Genomic DNA, 20,985 nt, shown 5'->3' on the forward strand with positions numbered 1-20,985 from the left:
ACGTAAGTGTCGCAAAGTGTTTCTCCAGGCATAACTTCATGCTGGTGAGTTGCTTTTCCCCAATTTATTCATTTAAATATATGAAAACACAATAGTTTTCACTCTACATATTTCAAAACAAACTTAAATGTCCCTAACGTCCCACCTTCAAACACAAATTTCCTACGAGCACTGCACTAGTATTAATGATGATAATAATTATCCACTTGTATTCATGATGAACAACCTTTAATATATTATAAAAAGAACCATGAAAAAGCAACGTCTTTAATAATATAAACAGGTGTGTCATAAAACAGTTGTTTTGCTAAATTAAGTGCATATCATTGATTGGGACTTGTTAGCACTTTGCTGCATAAATGCCCTTATAGCAAAAAGGATTTCTCCAGGGTCCCAATTTCCAAGTTGAGAAACTCTGTTTTAAAGAGAAACTAAAACGAAAAGGATTTGGCTGACATACACGTATGGGCTGGAAATCCCAAAAATGTGGTTCTCAAAATGTGCTTCTAGGATTTGGGCATTCGCAACGAGAAAAAACGATCCATTTTATTTTGAAGGAGCTAGGGGAAAGCAATGTGAGGCAGTAGTGTATATGTTTCCTGAAGTATGACATGCCTATTTAATTGAAATATCGGATTCATGCATTTTGAGTTTGAAATGATTGAAATGACATTTTCTCAGCTAAAGTAGGGTGACTAGAAATCCCAATTTACCTGGGACAGTCCCAGTTTTCACAGTTGTGTCCCGGTCTATTTCCCCCAAAGCATTGATTTGTCCCAGTTTTTCACAAGCTCAGTCCCGTTTATCAAGAAATGGGCGTCTATTGACCCTGACAGAGAAGACCCTGAAAGCAGCAGCATATTTTGTTTAAAAACGTGATCTCTGTGGACTGTGAGCTGTCAATATTTGACAATATTACTTGTTGGCTTCCTCTCATGTTTTTTCCTTCATGTCAAGGTTCAACCGTAGCAGTGGAGGCAGTCAATAAGGAAACCAGGCTCCAGGTTTTGATGCATCAGTTTTATCTGTTTATTTTTTAATTTGCACCACAAGCACCGTGTACTTCAATCTCCATTCCACTCTCTACTGAACAGAATGAATGTCCTTATATACAGGTGTACCACTAATTAGCCTGTACCAAGCATGGGGTGACATATAATGTGCATATTAAAAGTACAACATAAATATTTACACAAACACTTCCTAACAGACATTATCACAAACACTAACCCTGTATTAATATCATTAATCTTATTTACATCTCCTAAATTATTAAACTACATATTTACATTGAGCTACACACATCCAGCTCCCCTGTTCCTAGTCTCTGCTTGGTCTCTCCCACCTGGAACTATAAAAAGGTGTCCAAAAGCCCCGGGGAATTCTTTTACCCGTACACCTCAGGAAAGAGGAAGAGAGCAGGCACAGGTAAGCTTTGTTGAAGATCACATTTCAATCACATGCAAAATACCAGAACATATTTAATAGTTTTATCTTTCATGTCACTGCTAAGTTATTTATCAATTAACTGAAATGTATTTTCTGTGTTTATCACTAGATGAATCCTGTGGCCTGAACCATGTGCTTCACCATTTGACCAATAAATTAATTAAACTAATACAACAAAAATGTGTCTCTTAATTTCATTAAGCACTGCAGTTTGTCACAGTATTACAATTGACTCTTTTTTAAATTACAACAGTTCATAAGTGTAACAGTCCATAAGTAACGTCACCTCGTCGTTACACTTCAAAATGCAAAAAAAAACATTTTTTTGATTACTGAAAAAATGTTATGTTAACATAAAACGTTGCTTTCTTTTGGACTGATGGCGACTTTAAATTTGGTTCAGTCGTTGCAATAATACATTTCATCCAAAAGGAAGAAAAAAGAAAGGTAATTTATGTGACCCTTTTTCATTACAAATAAAAGCATATCCAAAAAGTTTATTATAAAAATCTGTCATCTTCTTTGGTTAAATTACCATTCTGATGCCACGTACTGAGCTTACTTCCGTACTGAGATTATAACCCTAACCCCCAAAAAATTATAAAATACGTGTCCGTCCACTTTGAAAACAAAAATAAACAAAAATGAATTATAATTTTTTTTTAGTAAAATTTAATTTGCCAGTAGTGCGCATGTGCGCGCATGCGCATATACAATTTCAGTACGATGCAAACTCAGTACACGACACCGGTTTTGAGTTTCAAAAATCTGGTCACCCTAAGCTAAAGCTAACATTTTCTTAAATAAACCAGGGGCGCACCATTAAATTAGAGCAGGGGTCACCAACCTTTCTGAAACGATGAGTTTGGTACTGTATAGTCTGAAGGGCTACCAGTTAGAAAATAACTTCTTCAATACTACTTTTTCAGTTTAATCAGAGGGTAAGATAAGGATGACAAAGAGTAACTTAAAAATGTAGGAAGTAATTCATTATATAATTAATTTATTTAGACAACTTTTTGCAGGCAACGTACTTTGATCCCTGACTTGTTTCAACTGTCAACTGCCAGCATTCTTCAGAGGCGTCTGCCGATCGCTTTGATGTTTCCTTACTTCCGCGTAATAATTCCAGCAATTTCTTTTTTAATAACATGTTAAGGTTTCATTTATTCAGACTACTGTTTTTCACATCAAAGCGATCAGCAGACGCCACTGAAGAGGACTGGCAGTTGACAGTCAAAACATGTAAGGAGATCAAAGTATATGTCCGGATGTTTCCTTACTTCCGCGTAATAATTCCAGCAATTTCTTTTTTAATAACATGTTAAGGTTTCATTTATTCAGACTACTGTTTTTCACATCAAAGCGATCAGCAGACGCCTCTGAAGAGGACTGGCAGTTGACAGTCAAAACATGTAAGGATATTAAAGTAATTGTCCTGAAAAGCAGTTGTCTGAATAAATAAAACCTTAACATATTTAAGGTAGGAAATGCTGAGGTTTCAATGTGAAACACTTTTTTCTCCTAATTTATTCAATTGTTTCATTTTTATTGCATTTTATAGAAAATCCACTTTGAGTTTAAAAAATAAAAAATACTAAAACTGAATCAGGAGTATTGAACTTTTCTATTAGCTACTGTACCTCTCTCATATAAATTTATCTTGGAGAGTTTGAATTCTTGGTGACTAGAGCTCCAGAGGGCACCTCATATGGTTCATGAGGGCTACCGGGGGTCCACGGGCAGCGTGTTGGTGACCCCTGAATTAGAGAGTGCGCGCAAGAAAAGAAAATATTGGGATTTGTTTGATTAAAACTATCCACAAACTCAGCTCAACGTGTTTTACCTTCTGTTTCTGCTCTGTAGCCACATACGTCCACAGAAGTCCCGTGTGTCGGTGGCGGGAGAAAAGGCGGACACGCGACTATGCACGAGCGCCGCTGGGTCACGTGCCCATCCGCGGGTCGCCATCCAGCGTCAGTGTGAGCCGCTGTGAACCCTCAGCATGGACATGTACGAGCTGCTCCTGCAGGGAGAGCTGAACTGCAGCCTCCTGGAGCTGGTGCAAGACCCCCTGAGGGGCTCCGACGGTAAGACCCTGACGGAGGGACTCCTGCGTCCTGGTGATGGATGAGCAGCCGTGAACATGCTTTTCCTTCCCCGCTCAGGGCTTCACTGCTCCGCTACCACCGATGAGATCGGGACCTGCTGGCCTCGGAGCCTCAGCGGGACCTTGGTGGAGCGACCGTGTCCGGAGTTCATCAACGGGGTCAGATACAACAGCAGCAGTAAGAACGCAACTCACGCACACCGGCGTGCACGTGTAGAGCTGCAGAAAGGAGAACGTGCATGTTTGTAAACTACAGACATTTCACTTCATTCATCAGAGAGGGACGCTTTTTTTAGGGCGTTGAGATGTCGTGCTTTTATTTTGAAGGAAGGCACGATATATTGGTTGCTAATTGGTTTAATCCACATTTCCCCCAGTATAATTAATTGTAATAATAATAATAATAATTTAAAAAAAGACAACAACAACAACAGAAGTGAATCTTTTTCATTTCTGTCAATTTTTTTATTTAAAAAAATATATTTTTTGGATAAATGTGGATGATTTTTTTTTCTTTCTTATTTCATCTTTAAAAAAAAAAATTCTCTTTTCTTTCTTTTTGTTCTCTTGACGCAATGGAAAGATGTGTTTAAGATAGATGTAGGAAGGAGGAAGACATTCAGGAAGAGAAGAGCGAGAGCGAAAAAGGCGTTAGAGCTTAATTTGGGCCCAGGTGTAGTGTAGAATAAACCTACCGTGAAAGTTTCCTACGGTAGACAGTGCGCATGCGCACCTGGCGAACTGTTGAAAAAAGGTAAGAATCTTTCCTTTAATTTTTACGGTTCGGGTTAGAATTAGGGTTTATCATAGCAGGGAAATTTAAGGTAGCAAAATACTGTATTGTACATATGTATGTAAATATTTACTACGCTATTAGTGCGAATGCACGTGTAGGTGGCTTTCACGCGTAGGATTATTTTCCTATTCCTATTTCCTCATTAGCTTTTAGGTGTTTTGATCAAATTCTCAAGTATTATATTTGGACAGCTGTGTCTTTAATTGCGTTGAAACCACTGGAAGACTGTAGAAAATGGCTTCAAAAAAAGATTTTAGATTGAAAGAGCTTTTTCAAGCCAACAAATGAAGCTCAGGCTGAAGAAAAAGGTTTTTTTCTGTGGAAATTGCGAAGCAACAGCAGCAGTTAGCATAGCGATTAGCAACACCTGTAGCGATGAGGGGGACAACAGTGAGAGTTCTGATATGGACATAGGCTCAGTTCAAAGCCAAGATGAGCTGCTACTCTTGGTTTATAAAAGACAAGGCAGGCCTGGGCTGTGAAATATGTAAAACAGTTGGGAGGATACAAAGTTGGCAGTGGCTAACCGTAGGGTTGCTGTATCAATATACCGACATCCTATCCGTACGCAGTGGCCAGTTTAGGTCACGTGATAGGTCAGTCATTGGTCAGATTAGGTCACGTGACTAAGACTAACCCTAATAATTGTTGCAATATTGGGTTATAAACTAACCCTAACTCTAAATCTAACTATAAACCTAAACCTAACCCTAAGACGCTACGTACATTTACTTCGGTGACTGTACCAATAGCACCAGGGGTTTTCCGTACAGCAACCGTACAAATAAACACTTTCTACAAAGTTCTCCATGGCTGTTTTTTGGGGTTTTGACAATTAAAAGGTAAGCACATTTTATTTTCATTTTCTGCTGTGCTGCTGATTCATTAGAGGAGTTATGGTGTAAAAGTTTCTAAATATTTTCTATTTGTGGCTTTTTGTGCTTGTTCATGTGGATCTTGTTGGGTTCTTTTTCTTACTATGGACTATTTTGTTAGGCGCACTGAGATGACTTTGTTGTAATTTTTTGAGCTATATAAATAAAGTTGATTTGAGTTGAGTTGAAAGTCCTCTGTGGCTAAATTAGCGCTGGTTTTACGCTGTCCTTGGTGCTGGAATATAGCAGATTTGACAGCTGTCACTCAGAGAGAGAGAGAGACAGATGCGCTCAGTAACGGGCGATTGTTGATGCTTCTTTAAGGCCTATTTATCATTCTTTTATTAAACATTTAGGTTAATTGGTTGTTTGTGTTCACGTGATATTCTTCACCCATTTAGTTATCAAAAGAGATTTTTTAAAAACATTTTTCCGTGACATTTTTGTCTCTCTCCTACTGCCGGAACAACACCATGCATTTGTTCCCGGACCTGATGATTTACAAATTAAGCCCTGGGTAAGAGGGACAGTTCAGGGATTAGCTCTGAGCTAACCCTGCCTGCAGTAGATAACAGATGACGTCATGTGGGAATCCTCGTCATGAATAATGTTTGTAGCTGAATATTGTTAGGTGGAGAAAGCACCAGACAGAATATTTGTTTGTAACTGAATGTAGAACAGATTTTACTTTATTGTCATATATGTACGGGTGGGTTATGTGATGTTCGTCCTGTGGGATCTTCAGTTAAAGCTGGACTGGATGAATTTAATGTTTTAGCTGATGTGTGTAAATAAAGAATAAAACAATATGGATCTGGCTGAGGATCTTGGACGGGTTCACTTTGTTGGGTGCTGTGTTGCAGCTTCAGGGAGGCTGTGATGCGCAGAGCGGCGTGTTTGTGTGTGTGAGTGGCGGGAGGGGGAGCCGTGGCAGCGTGCACTGACCACTGCGTTTGCTCGGGTCATCATTTCAGTTGGTTAAACATGAAACTATTAATATACACAGCTACTTTGAAGCGGCTCAAGCCGTTCCTCTGCCTACATCCCCCAGAATGCCTTGAGGTTCAGGGTCGGGGGTTGTTACCGGGTTTTTTCTAACGGAGTTCAGTGAAATTAAATTGTCGAACATTCTAGTGCACATATTTTCTATTGATATTAATTACATCTCTATCGGTATATATATTGTTATTGTTTTATCACCCAGGCTTACATTATAGACTCTTATACTCTCTAGACATTATAGGGTCGGGTCAAGTATACCCATCACTGATTGCTGATGTTTCGCAACAATCAGCCACAATCCTATTTGGACATCTCTGCTATGGACAGTCTGATATTGAATCCTGGTGAACAGGGTTCTCACCAGGATTTTTTTTAGTGTAATAAAACACATGCATTTAAATATAGAATATTTTAAAAAATCATAAATCAAATCAAAATTGCAATATCTGTCAGATAAATTGCAATGAGGTTTTGTGTCAAAATCGTGCAGCCCTAGGCAGATGTGAGCAAGATGAGTGCCTTCATTTCTGATATGATACCGATATTGCAGCCTGGTGTATCGGCCGATACTGATATTGATCCGATATCAGCATGAATCATACATACTTTTTATTTTAATTTTAATTAAAAAAATTTTCTCTCTCTCTCTTTTCTTTAATAAAAAAAATAATTTTGTAGTGTGGAATGTTAGAAAAGACTTCATCAAGTGATGTTACTCAAACAGAGAACAATAGTCAACAACAGTATGTATGAGAAAAACTGACCCATTTATTATTAAATGGGTCAGTTTTATGTGATTACAGAAAATGTGTGAAAGTCACAAAAGTAATTTCCTGAAATAAAAATAGTTACAAGGCTGTATGTACTGTATTCCTTCATCTACATGTTTTGGGAGAATATCATGTTTTCACCATAATTTCACATTAAATGGGTGATTATAGGTGGAGCAAGTGTTGAGAAGACATAAACAAATAGACTGTCAAGAAGCGTGGAAAATCTTGCTACGAAATCTGCACGGTCGGACTGGATCTTGTGAGATTTGAGCAGATTTTCTTCAACTTCTGAAGCATTAAAAATTTTACTTAATGCCTATGACGGTTGGCCATTTAGTTTGAATTCAGTAAGTAAATCCATCAAATAAATGTAACATTTAAAATGGAAAATCAGAGGCTCTAAGGAAGCAAGTTATATGTAAATGATGAAAAGTGGAAGAGATCCATGTCAGTTCTGAGCTTTTAAAACTACTGGGCTGGTAAACAAACATCCCATCCCTGTGTGTGTTATTATTTATGAATAGTAAAAAAGGTGGTGAAGGTTGCCAACTTTGTCTTTTGGTTTGATTTATTCTTATTATTTATTCAGTATTTAAACTAGTCCAGATTCATTATGTTGACAGTTTTCATTGAGTGCAATAATTCTTGGAGGTCCTAGAATTCCTCGATTACATAAATGATCAATACTTTTTCTCGGCCTCAAAGCCTTGTTTATCAAAAATGAATTATTATTGTTCATTCCTGCATTTGTTATTTTAGCTTGAGACTACATGTAGTGAAATTTGTTATTGGCGTGTTGCAACCAACTTGAATAGGTACATATTATCATCTACTGCACTGGAGTGTGTAAACCCTGGTGCCATCTAGGGCTGGGTGACATGGACTAAAATTCTTATCTCAATATATTTTCTCAAAATGGCCATATATGATATAAATCTCGATAAAATCTCACTCAACACAGTTGAAATACAATTTTGGGTGAAATTTGCTCAGGCAAAATGCCACACAGGCACAATTATTGACAAACAGCTGCACAATACTGTATGTGCCACTTTGGGTCTTTTTCTCCTCTAAGGGACAGCATGTGTGAGTGAGTTCGGTAGTGTGGCTTGTTTAGAGAAGGTCTGGGTAAGAACGCACTCAGTAATCCATCCAACTGTCCTTTTTATGCTGTTCTGAGAAGTAGAGAAAACAGCGACTCTTAAAATTTGGATTTTAATACAAAATAAGCTGTAAAATAAGAATATATCAATATAGGCATTATTGTAATTTTCTATATTGCCAAAATAGAAATTTCAATATATCTTGAATCACGATATATTGCCCAGGTCTAGTGCCATCTACTTCAGGTTACTAAAAAAAGAAAAAAGCTAAGTACAATAGTACTTAGCGTACCACCGTTGTCGTGAAATCTTTTTGCAACAAGTGTCTTTTATGTCCTTTTTTATATACTTTTCTGTACTTTTTCTATACTATACTTTGTATGAATGAATGTAAATTTGTTCTTGAGAAGGAAACAAAGTTGTTGGTATTATGTTAGCGGTCTTAATTTCCGTTGTATATTTTAAATTCAGCTTTAATAAAGTGAAAGCACTTTTTTTTATCCAGTTATATGCTACATATTTTATAGCTGCAGCTTTATGCACTTAAATGTTATTACTAATAATACATTGAGTGTGGCATGTTAAATGATTCTTCATCACAACAGTTGAGGTAAGCTACATCTATAGCCACAGTTTTGGGGGAACAGCATAAATGAGTAGAACCACCTACCTTACTAGGAGTGTGTATTGCCTGGCATCTGGCGATACTATTCGTATCCCGATGCATAGGTCACGATGCGATGCGATACGATATGATACGATACAATATGATATATCCCAATATTAACTTATAAGGCGATTATTGTGATTTTTTTAAAAAAATATGACTTAAGAAACAACTAATCTGTAAATGTGTACACCTTCATAAGAACATTATGTGTGAAATATATTTTATTGGCATATTTTACACTCAAAACATTAGCTTTAACATGCCATGTGCCAACAACTTAAAATAAAAAAATAACATACAATCTGCCTGTGGCTTTTTAACCAACTTTGACTTTAGTGCAACATGACTTTAGTGCAAATTTACTGAGGTATTTGCCTAGAACAACAAATAAATGCATAAAGTTAGTACTTTCTTTTTAGATTTTATTGAAAAAACAAAAGCTGGTCAACATGCCCAGGTTTCAGAGCACTTCTTTGTGCAGTTACAATGTCTCCTGCAGTGGAAAAGACTTTCCTGGTTAATTATAGGTAAAAAAAAAAAAAAATAGATAAATAAATCAATATGGATGCACTTTGAATCGATCCAAGAATCGCACGACGTAATATATCGTGAATCGATACACCCCTATTCCTTACCTATTGAGTTACTGCTGTGATTTTGGCTGTTCTTATTTGCTCTGTGGTGGATTCAGGATCAGGAGCAGTCTGTGGTTAAAGGCTCTTTGCTAGTCTTGCAGTGACCTTTTGCTCGTGTCCCGTCGCGTGAACATGCTACCGTTTAGAGATGGCCTTTAAAGTTCACTCGTTGTTAGGAGCCCTGTGTGTAGCAATGCTACTCACAAAGTTAGCACTTCTGGCTCAAATTCAGGCCCTGGGGTGGACATATTTTCCACAAAGCGTGGTCGGTTCTAGGGCTAGGGCCACAGTCAGGACAGGGGCACCTCTCACTCATCTGAGAACACGAATGAGATTATGGATGAAAGCAATTCCACATTCAACCACTGTGGCAGTAATTCCCCATTTCATAGAAAATCCCCATGTTGCTATTTTACTAGCTACAAACAAAGAACTTGTAAATATGGTAATCGTAAAACATGTCAAATGTGTGAAATTCACCTAGTGTTTTTTAAGATTATATTTTCATATCATAGTATTATATAAAACATACCATAACCCATATGCCAAATATGCAGCATTTGTCACAATGTTTCCATGAAAATAAATATTTAAAGATGGTGCATTTACTAGAACTTTACCACGTGCTGCAGTATTTAACTTTACTAAATCCTAACTACATCTGTCATCTGTGTGCGTGTGTGTGTGTGTGTGTGTGTGTGTGTGGGTGGGCCTTTGCTCTACCATCAGCAAAAAGTGGGTAAAGTAATGACTCAGTGAATGTGGAAAAAATTAAAGGCACACTGTGGACTTTTTGACCTAAAGAGTTGATCCATATGAGTTATTTTAAATGATTCCTCAGGCCAATATACAGCGCTTGACAGTATCAATGCTCCGAGCGAGGTTTCCCTCTTGAAATAACGCCCATGCAAGTTTGGAGAGACGGACCGTCTTTGGCCAGGTCATTTGACCTGGAGAATGCCTGGAGAACGTTTCACTTTACGACAGTCATGTGACCACAGGCTCTGATATACTCATTAGGCTAAGGCTTTTGCTGGTATTTTTCGTCTGTTCGACTCCTGGTCATGGCCGAGGCAAGCAAAATGTTTAAACTGCTTCTGAGGAGGCCGAAAAGATGCCTCCGAGACCCAGCCCCCTCCGCCGACCCGCCTTCCACCTGGCGGCGGAGTAGTGGCGGCGGCTGCTCCTCAAGCCGTGGCACGAGCCCAGCCCCGTTTCGCACCCCAGCCCGACCGACTCAGTCCTTATCCCGAAGTCAAAGGTCAATACTGTCTGCATACACAATCAGAAGACAAGGGAGGTTGGCCCCACTGACTGATTCTTGATTTTTGCGACAGTGCTGCACTGCTTATGGCCATTAGGGGCGCTTGACCTGAAAATTACACGTCTAGCGCCCCTAGTGGCCAAAAGTTACACAGTGTGGCTCTCTATATAAATAAAAAATAAATACATCCTATTTATCCTATGTGTTTTGTTTTCTCTCATAAAATTGTATGTGTGCTGTAGTGTAGTTGAGACCGCCCTTTTTAAATGAGCAGTTTGTACATGTTGTGCTCAATATGGAGAATGTTGTACCGCTGATTCAGCTCCAGGAAGTGGTGGCCTAGTGGTTAAGGACGCTGGGCTTGTAATCGGAGGGTTGCCGGTTCAAGCCTCACCGGGGCCGTCACTGTGGGATGTTGAGCAAGTCCCTTAACCCCGAACTGCTCCCCAGGCGCCGCAAAATGGCTGCCGACTGCTCCTCAGGGATGGGTTAAGTGCAGAAGACAAATTCCAATAATGTACTAACATTACATGGCCAATTAAAGGCGAAAGCCCGATTTAAAAAAAAAAAAGGAACCAATGCCTTCACATATCAAAGTTTTTTTTTTCAAAGCAAAACACATTTTAATGTGCTTGACATCGTAGAACGAGTCTGCCCTAAAACAATGTTCAAAATACAACTGTAAACTGTTCGCCCCAAAAGTAACACAATAAGCATCCGCTATAAAACATCCATTTTATCCTAGTAGGTGTAGATTGATTTAGAACTACGTGAAAAAAAAAAAGCCTTTGGACTTGCATAAGGTTGCAGTATAAACCAAAAGAAAAGCCGCAAAATGATAACTTGTGCTCTTCATAAACCAACACCATATCGTCAGTATGGTGAGTTTGTGATGCAGACTGTGTCAAACAGCTCCAACACAACCAATTCATCTAAGTAATGGGCTTTCTGAGTAAGAAGAGGACGGAATGGGCGTTTCTTCTCTGTAATACATGAAAGCCCAGCTCTAGCCGAGCGCCTGGAGAGAGACAGAGTAGTGTGGACTAAACGGCCGCTCTGTTCTCCACACTATAAATTTGTGCGTTTCCTCCAGCCTGTATAAATATTAATATCTATGAAGAGTGGCTTAGGAGCCTTATGCATTTTTAAACCACCTCACTTCTTTTTGTGGTGCATTTGTTAATACTCAAATTTTTTTTTCCAAGACCTGAACTTCTGTGCCGGAACACGTTTGGTTGCTTTGATAATCCGTCAGGCTGCAGCAGCCAAACAAGGCGGAGGCGTTTTTTAAAGTCTTATCAAAGACACAACATGTTTCATTTTCACACAGCGGACTCACTGCCGCTGCTGCTGCTGCTGCAAAGTGTGATGGTGTAGACATTAGACTCATCTGTTTACACCTTTGATTAGGGGACTGTGGCTAGGAACTAAATCATCATTCTTCATTCTCGCACATTAGCCTTTTGGACATTAAAGGTCATTAAACCTTTTCAAAGCAGTGCAGGCACTTTTACGTCCCCCTCCTTCTATAGGGGTACACACAGGATAGCTTGACCATTTTGTCACCACCATAGAGGAGGACATTTTTCAACAAAGCCAGGATAGAATCATAGAAATCCATACCACAAGTCTGAGAGAGGAGAGCGTTGTGAGTCATGATGCAGCAGTCTTTAAATATTTTCTTCTCCTGTAGGGTTTTATACAGCTCAGTGTGTGTCTCAGGCACAAAATTATTTATTGACAATATAATCTGCTTTGTGAAAAATATTGATCTACAAAATATCATCTCTGTATTTTCAATGTTTATACTTTTTACAATCAAAACATTCTTTTCTGCACAAATTTACTCCTAAACCACCAGCAAACCCCTCAAAACTAAAATCTGAACACATTGGTCTGTCTGCATTAAATTAATAATATCATTCTAATCGACCTTACTTGTATCGACCTTATTTGTAGCCAAAAGCTATAAAAACATATTGCTCATTTAGCATTTCAAACACTTTAAACTGACTACTAGAGGGCTACATAAACTACAGTATTTAATAGGTCTATGGATGAGCAGCGTCTGTCTTCTTTGTCCGTCTCCTGCTTATTTTTTCCATTTAACAATGTGTCAGTGTTTGAGGAATCTCACCTGCTCTGCATTGCTAGATCTGGTAATTTCCACCTAATTTTGGTGGATTAACTGCCAACAATCCACCAAAATAACGCCTACACCGCCTTCTTTGGTCATTCTAAACCAAACCTTACAATGCAGCTTCTGTTGATTTTCCTTTGCTGTTGTTTCTTTTTCTCACTTAGATTCCTGTTTTATCCCTCCATTGGAATGAAGAGTTTTTCTGATTTTTTAGACCAATTTATGTTTTCCCCTTTGTATACATGTAGATGAAATTAAGGGATTATTTCCAAAAAAAAAAAAAAAGTTAATATGAGTGTTTGGTATTAGGCTGCGTTAAAAGACTGACAGGCTGACGGTCCAGTGCAGTGGCTATTTTACCAAAGGAGAATGAGCTGACTTTGAAAGTTCTCTGCTAAAAGCATTTGTTGTTTCCAAAACAGATTATGTGAATGAGAATTGTGTGGGTCAAATCCAGTGATTTGCAGTCAGGGTAGGCAAGGTATGCAGTGCCTACCCAAGGGTGTATTGATATTTTTATTATTTGTTTTAATTAAATATTTATTTATTTTTCCATTAGCCTACAGTACCTATACATTTGAAAGTGTCAGCATTTTGTGCTTTTCATAGCCCAAACAACGAAACATCACTATTTCCTGGTACGGCAGAGACGCTGCACAAGTCTCACTCCGCTGCAAGGCAGGAGGAGGCCACACCCCCTCCCAAAAGCACATTGCTGCACTGCCTCTGTTTCCATAGCTTGTTTTTATGTTTGCGCAAGATGAAAACCATTTACGTAAAAAGGCAACTCTCTACGATGCCTTTGGACGTAACCGCGCTATGCTAAATGCTATAAGTACCTTCACAGTACATTAGTGAATTGATACAATGTGGCTGCTGCTGCTACGTTCTCTAGCTAGTGGGCTGGATAACACTACAGTCAGGATGACAGCGCTAGAGACGATAGAGAAACTTTCTTTGGAGGAAAAACGACAACCTTTAAAAGATGGAAGATCAACACCTGAGCTACCAGAACTTCAGCAAAGGTAAAGTCAGAAAATTGTTCGTACTTTTCACAGTGAATGGTACAAAAGGAAGGATTGACTTTGTGGATGCACCTCACTGAGGCTGTTCTGAGTTGTTGTTGTTGTCATTTTCACCGTGTTTCTGTTTCCAACACAAACAACGAATATGCTGTCGTATCATGAGATATATCTTGTTGGGAGAGTATGGAGACTATATTAAATAATTGTTTATGTTTCTTTAATGGTGTTTTACGATGTTGATTTTGTTAGATAGCTAAATGCTTGTTCATGTGGATCTTGTTGGGTTTTTTCTTTCTTTTTATGAATTTTCTATTTTGACATTGAGATGACTTTGTTGTAAATTGCGCTATACCAATAAAGTTGAATTGAATTGAATTAACTAGCCAGCAAAAACATATGAAGTTGTCATTGGTGTTGACATTGGTGGTCTCGATTTGCAACGCCCTGCCTACCCAGTCCTAGTAATGATGGCACATCACTGGTCAAATCATAATCTTCCTTAAGGAATGAATGACCAGTTGCAGGAAATAATGATTAGTTAACATAATTTGAACATACAAAGGAATGCCACACTTTCCTTTTGTCACGCATACCTACATTCCCCACACAATCAATACACATCTCTCTGGTCAGACAACAACCAATTAGGCTTCAGAATGTACACCCAGTAATGCTGCCATCCTTTGTTTACTAGAATAAAGTAAATTCATTCAAAGACAACTGGTATGACTATGGATGCCCCAAAATGAAAATTCTTGACCAAAGTCGCGAATGAGAAAACCAAGGCCGAATAACCGAACACAGAATGAAATGATTATTCCAATTACTAGTACCATTGCATTCAGGATGCATGTTTTCCCTCCGTGCACCATCTCATCCTCTGCTTCGAAGACACTTTTGTTCTCAGATGTATTGAAATACGGCCGCTCCATGGATTGGACACGTTGGACATATCCAGACAAGCTCGTGCTGGCCACGTTTTTTGTACTGAAACCACCTGTTTCAGCCGAAAACCGAAAATACACTTCCGAGCCATTTTCGGTGGCCGAATTTTCAGTGCATCCCTAGTTATGACCCAGACCTTATTTCCACAATCTGTGAGTTTAGCTAATTTTGAATTTTTTTACGCAACAGCCTTTATAGATAATTCACTCATCATTCACTCTTTTGTCTTGTTGACTTCGCAGTTTGCATGTGAACCTTCATTCATTCAGCCATGTGTGATTTTATTATGTACATATTTTTTAAATTGCGGGCCAAGTCTGCTGGGCCAATTAAGTGGGCCGCGCAGGGTCCGCTGTGTCACACAAAACACTGCTCGGCATGTATTTTCATATGAACCTGCATTAAGTGTAGAGCTGCAACTAACATTTTTTTTTGTAGTTGACTAATCTATCAATTATTTTTTCCATTCGTCGACTAGTCACGATTATTTTTCTGTTTTGAAGCACCTATTTTGGACTGCTTTTTTAGCGCACCTGCTTAAATCTTTCCACCTGTGAACGTGTCCCTGTTTCACTGTGACAGCATGTTTTTTTCAGAGAGGAATTAATACAATTACCTAAAACATGTATTTGTAGTGTAGTTGTTATATTTACACATAAATGATCATTGAAATTACAATAAAATCATGAATAAATCAATTATCACAAACTTAAAGTGTAAGTTGTCTTGAACAAAGTAGTAATAGTAAACAAAGAGTGTAAATAAGTGACTTTAAAAAGCTGGTGTTAACCTGCCTGCAGGTTATGGAGGTAATAAGGTTTAAACCAATCAGTTCCTTTTACTTAAATCAAGTCCATAAAATAAAAGAATAAATAATAACATCTTGTTTCAAATAATCCTTACAAGTTAAAAGTATAGAGGATGATTTTTTTGTGTATCGAGAGGCTGTTATAATGTCACTCTAAGACTTTCTCCTTTTATAATAGAGTACTCTTCAAAAAGATTGTACAATAGACGTCTGCAGTTGAGTAGTAGGGCTCCTGTGGTCAGACCCTGACTGAGTTTGATTCAAGCGTATCCTCTGGCTGTCATATGACATAGTTGATAGAACTACCTGCTTGTGTTACCCTTGCTTGCAGGATAGTCACTCGACATATCTTTCAATCACATTTTTCTGCTCACTATCCGACTTTACCCAAATCAAACCCAGGTCCAAATCTGTGATGTAGCACCATTTTTTAACCAGCTCCTCCTACTCTGTGTTGTCTGTGCTTGAAGCCGCTGTAATGCAAAGGCAGATACGATGATGTCATCAACAAGTGTAATCGCGATTGTTCGGTAGATTCTGATATTGTAATTACAGAACTCTCTCTCTTCTTGCCCTAAGCAGGCCAGATACAACGCCACACAAATCTAATGTCATTTATACTGTCTACCGCATCTACCGCGCACCCTTAAGTGAATTCCATTTGCCAATCTTGAGCTAAATTTTCATCTAGTTCTGTAGTTCTTAGGATTTTGCTCTTGATTGTTCATGATCTAGTTCTTGAAATGGGTTTTGTTCTTAATCTGGGTCTTGTTCTTGATGTTGATCTTAATTTTGGTTTTATTCTTGATCTAGATCTTCTGGGTCTTTGTCTTGATCTTGTTTTGGATCTTGATTTTGTTTTTCTATTGATCTTGTTTTGGAATTTGTTCTAAATCTAGATCTTCATTTTGTTTTTGTTCTTGATCTGGATTTTGGTCTGGTTCTTCATTTTGGTCTTGGTGTGGATCTTTTTTTTTTTTTTTTTTTTTTTTTTTTTTTTTTCCTCCTTTGTCTGCACATGCTGTTGAAGGTTAACACTACAAGAAGTGCAATCTTTTAACAGCAATGCATATTTTATTATTGCAATTAAATAAATGTATTTATTTCATTGCATAATTGTGACCATCACCAGCTCTCCCTAGGGAAGGGTAGGAAATACTTTATTAAAGGGAGGATGTAAAAAAGAGAGGGCAGTGATACACCAAGGTGAGGGGGTGGAGGGGGGTGGGGAAGTTAACAGGGAAGAGGGATACAAGATAGGAAATGGAATGGGTGGGGAGTAGTCGATAGGTTTCAAGTGATGCGATGTGAAATTGTGGTTGTGTATATTGTGCTTATTGCTGTGTTATCAAGCCAGTTTGGTGACCAGTGTGCGGCTTAGGAATAATGGTGGTGGCTGTGAACAGAGGAAGAAGTGAGTGGAAATTCCATAAAACAGGTATTTGGGAACAACGTGTCTATGGTTGAGCCCAGTATGAGTGTTATCCCACAGCCCAAGGCCAGTGCATCCATGACAAATGTATTTCCAAGAACCGCCACTGCAAAACCCACGAACCGCCCCCGGGCCCGAAGAAGCAGTCAGGCCAGCAGCAAGAGCGGGCAATCTAGGGGCCCCCGGCGACCACCCCACGGCCAAGCAGCCCCCCGAACGCCCCCAAGATCCCAAGCCGAGAGGCAGCCATCGCCCCCCCCTATACACACCCGAGAAAGCCCCAAGGAGCCAAGGACCCAGCGCACCACACCACCGATCCAACCCCCAACCCCCAGACCCCCCCCCCCGACACCCCCGCGCCCAACCCCCCCGAGGCGAGGGCCCAGAGAGCTCCCCGCCCGAGACCCCAGCGGAGGAGCCGAAGCCCACGCCCAGCAGACGACCAGAGCCACGCCGAGCGGGCAGAGCCCAGAGCCAGCAGGGACCCGACCCCAGGCCAGAGGGACCCGGAACGGACGCAGCACCAGGAGCAGCCCGCCCAGGGAGGACGACCACACCCCAAGCCGCATAAGGCACCAGGGGGCCGCCGGGAGTCTCCCCGCCGGGCCCCAGGCACCCCAACCTAGCCCCCCATGGCGCCCCAAATCACCTTTTGTTGATGCCGCCCGCACCACGAGCTTCAGTTTTTTTAAAGCCAGGGCCCGGGCCCCCTCCAAGGGCCAAGCCAGACCGCCTCGTCTTGGTATGGATCTTGATCTTATGCTCATTCTTGTCGTTGTTTTTCTTGACCTTGTTCTTTATTTTGATTCCTTTTCTGGCTCAATAGGCTCCCTAATCCAATTCACCTACGAGATACTGATGAATTGTGGTAAAAACTCAGTCCAGAAGGTTTTGGAATTATTGAATCCTGAATCTTTTTGGGTTCTCTTCAGTGACAACTAATAAATGTGTGTCTCACTGTTGGTAGTTGAATGACTTCAACAGATGACTGCAATGTAAATGTATGCATGAAACTTGTAACGTGATGATGAACATTTTAAACCACCAGGTGTGGTTATCCCGTAAAACTTGGCTTTGCATGTCATTTCTAACATGTCTCCATAAAATGAAATATCAGACTGCACTGAGCTATGCAACTGCTTAATTCTATTTTTTTTGTTGTGTTTTTTTATAAAGAAAATTCAATTTCAAATGGCTGGAAGCAAAGTGTGCAGGAACTGGATCAGGAGTGTGACTCTCGTGTTTTAATCCAAGGCAGCCTTTCATCTTCACTGCGGCTCCAAACTCCTTTTAATGAAAGGCTTTAGCGAGTGTCGAAGAGACCACGAGAATACGGGTGGGGTTTGTTTTTGTAACGCTAAAGGCAGCAACTGTCTTTAAAGGCTGGGCCGCCATCATGTCATATTTTCTTTTTGCGGCTTTAATCCACTTTTGTGAAAAGCAGCGTGATGGATGTAAATATTTGTAAAATGATGGAAAGACACAAGAATGAAGCTAGACACATTCTGTTGTTGTTCTGACATTTTTGGTTAGGTGGAGCCTTGACCAGCAGTGGAAGGTAAGGCTTTATCATAGATGATTATACATTAATGACCATAAAACATGACATTGTTCGAATACAGGCATGTCAAACTTAAGTTGATTATAGATCAGAAAAGCCTCCAATTTCCAGTTCAAAAATTTCCCCATTTCTGTTTTGTTTCGATTTCAATCTGCTTTCTCTAATCAGATGTCATAACTGGCTTTTAAACATACCAAAATCTTCTTCTAGATTTTAATAAATAAATATAAATTTCATAGCCCTGAACAGGAGTCAGTTGAATAACTGTCTGTGAGAAATCTTTGGTCGTACATGCCAACTCCATGTAATTTTCCTTCATTTTCTTTACAAAAGCATACATATTCAATGAAACACCCCAGCCCAAACATTTCAGAAAATATGTTTACTTAAGTTACATAGCTTTACAATTAGATGGTTGATAATTAGTCTTAGGACATTAGAGGAAATGCCAGCGGGCTGCTCGCCATGTTTTGTTGCAATAAACAAATTCCAATATTGTGCAGTTGTAAATGCTCAATTCTACCAGACAGAAACTAGTTCATCATAAGGACTAAATACCTGGACACAAACAGGACAACATAGTCCATGCAGTAAGTGCACACACGGACCTGTAAAATAGAGAAAACCAAACCTGGGAGTCATCTGTCATCTAGAGGTTATTGCACTGGTCACCCCTTTCAGCGCCGCCCTGAGCTGAACAGTGTTGACTTACAAGATTGTTTCCAGGGTAAGCAAAAAAAAAAAGAAAAAGGAATACAAGAAAATATATAGAACGTCTCAAGCTTTGCTTCACAAATATGGAATGAAATCAAATGTACCAATCTAACTGTTTATTATTATTATTATTATTATTATTATTATCATTTCTCATGTCTGTAACACAAGTTTTGAAAGCTGTATTTTGGACCTGCCAAAATAAATCCAAAACGCAGCTTGAAATGTTCTGCCCCCACTTAACTTAAAGACAGAGAGAGTGCAGTTGCTCAAATTAAGCTGTGTTATTATGTTTTATGTTCTACATGATACTGAGGGTGAGTATTGGCAAGGATGTTGCAATACAATACGTATCGATACGACATTACAATACGATACGATATTTTGGCGATGTATCGCAATATTCTACCTAGTTAATATCAAAATTAAACGTAGAGATGAAAAATGACGTTGCTGTATATGTTCATCAGAAGATATTGATCATTCAGAGGATAAATTGAGTCACAGCTATTTGCTCCAAAACATTCTATTTGTTATTAGTGTTTTTGCACATTTTCACTGAAAAAAATACAATGCTACAAACTACCATCATAAAATAAAGTGCAACAAGTTTTCTCAAAGTAACCATGACAACATAATGATGCATTCTAACAACTGCAAGTGAGAACATTAAGGATAAATCACCCTGAGTTACTGATAATGCACAAAAATAAGAAAAAATTATTTATCCTATTGTGTTAGTTTGTGCACTGATCTAAACAGATTATATGAAAATAAAATAGCTGTGCATACATAAGGGATTACACACTGCCAAATATAATACAAATAATTAAATAAAAAATAAACAAAAAAAATTTAAAAAATTTTAAATTTATTTTTTTTTCACACCCCCTTAATATGGGAGATACACTTTAGCATGCTGATGGACACACCTGCTGGCAGTTGTAAATCACTAAGTTATACAACAGGTAGGATAAAATAAAATGATTAAAAGCATTTAAAACTCCAGCAACATAGATTATGGCCTTAAAAGTCTCTAACAACATAACTCCACCTTTGCTGAATGTCTATGTGTTCAAGTGGCCGGTGGATGCCGATTTTGTAGCGGGGGAGGTCGGGCGAGTAGATTGGAACAGCACCGCTCAATCCACCACTTTGTTTCCAGTGCACTAAGTGCAGGGTTTGCTCGTTCTCTGTTCCAGACGGCTTGTTTTCTCAGTGCATCACTACATACAACAGACTTAAGAGTCTACGGAGAACCCACGTTGTCCACCATGTTGTAAACAAAGCTCTGAGCTGCTATCGGATGGCATCGGCTGCTACGGTCCATTAAAACTTTTTGACTTTTTATTTTATTTTGTGACCCTTTGAATTTTATATTGCCGTTTTTATAATTTCCTAGTCACTGTGTTCAAATGAAAACTTAAATGAAAACTTTTCATCACATCTTATGTGTTCTGCATGTTAATTTGCATTTTATGACTCAGCCAAATTGGAACAGATTTGGCTGGCGTTTTTTCCATTCATTGCTGTTTTCTCAGAACTTTGCTGTTTCCATAGTAACGGTCGTCAAAAGAAATGCATTTTAAGCAGAGCGTTTTCCCCTTTGATTATTAATGGTAATAAATTGGAAGCCTTCTGAATCACCTTGCCTTTGTTTACCTGTCTTCTCTGAAAAACAAA

At 39.0% G+C, this 20,985-nt stretch overlaps 1 protein-coding gene across 3 annotated transcripts in view; it reads left to right on the forward strand.

The window, feature by feature from the left end:
- Positions 1 to 3,411: 3,411 nt before the first annotated feature.
- Positions 3,412 to 20,985, forward strand: part of LOC114479724 (corticotropin-releasing factor receptor 2) — a 36,351-nt gene continuing 18,777 nt past the window's right edge. For 2 of the 3 annotated variants that reach the window (XM_028473557.1, XM_028473558.1), the window contains exons 1-2: positions 3,412 to 3,539; positions 3,618 to 3,737. In XM_028473557.1, the coding sequence (XP_028329358.1) occupies positions 3,455 to 3,539; positions 3,618 to 3,737 (205 nt within the window). In that variant the 5' untranslated portion in view covers positions 3,412 to 3,454. Of the gene's footprint in view, positions 3,540 to 3,617; positions 3,738 to 20,985 lie in introns of those variants that run through there. The other variant, XM_028473559.1, reaches the window with a different exon arrangement.

This window comes from Gouania willdenowi, chromosome 17 (genome assembly GCF_900634775.1).
Source record: "Gouania willdenowi chromosome 17, fGouWil2.1, whole genome shotgun sequence".
In the NCBI taxonomy this organism is placed as follows: Eukaryota; Metazoa; Chordata; class Actinopteri; order Blenniiformes; family Gobiesocidae; genus Gouania; species Gouania willdenowi.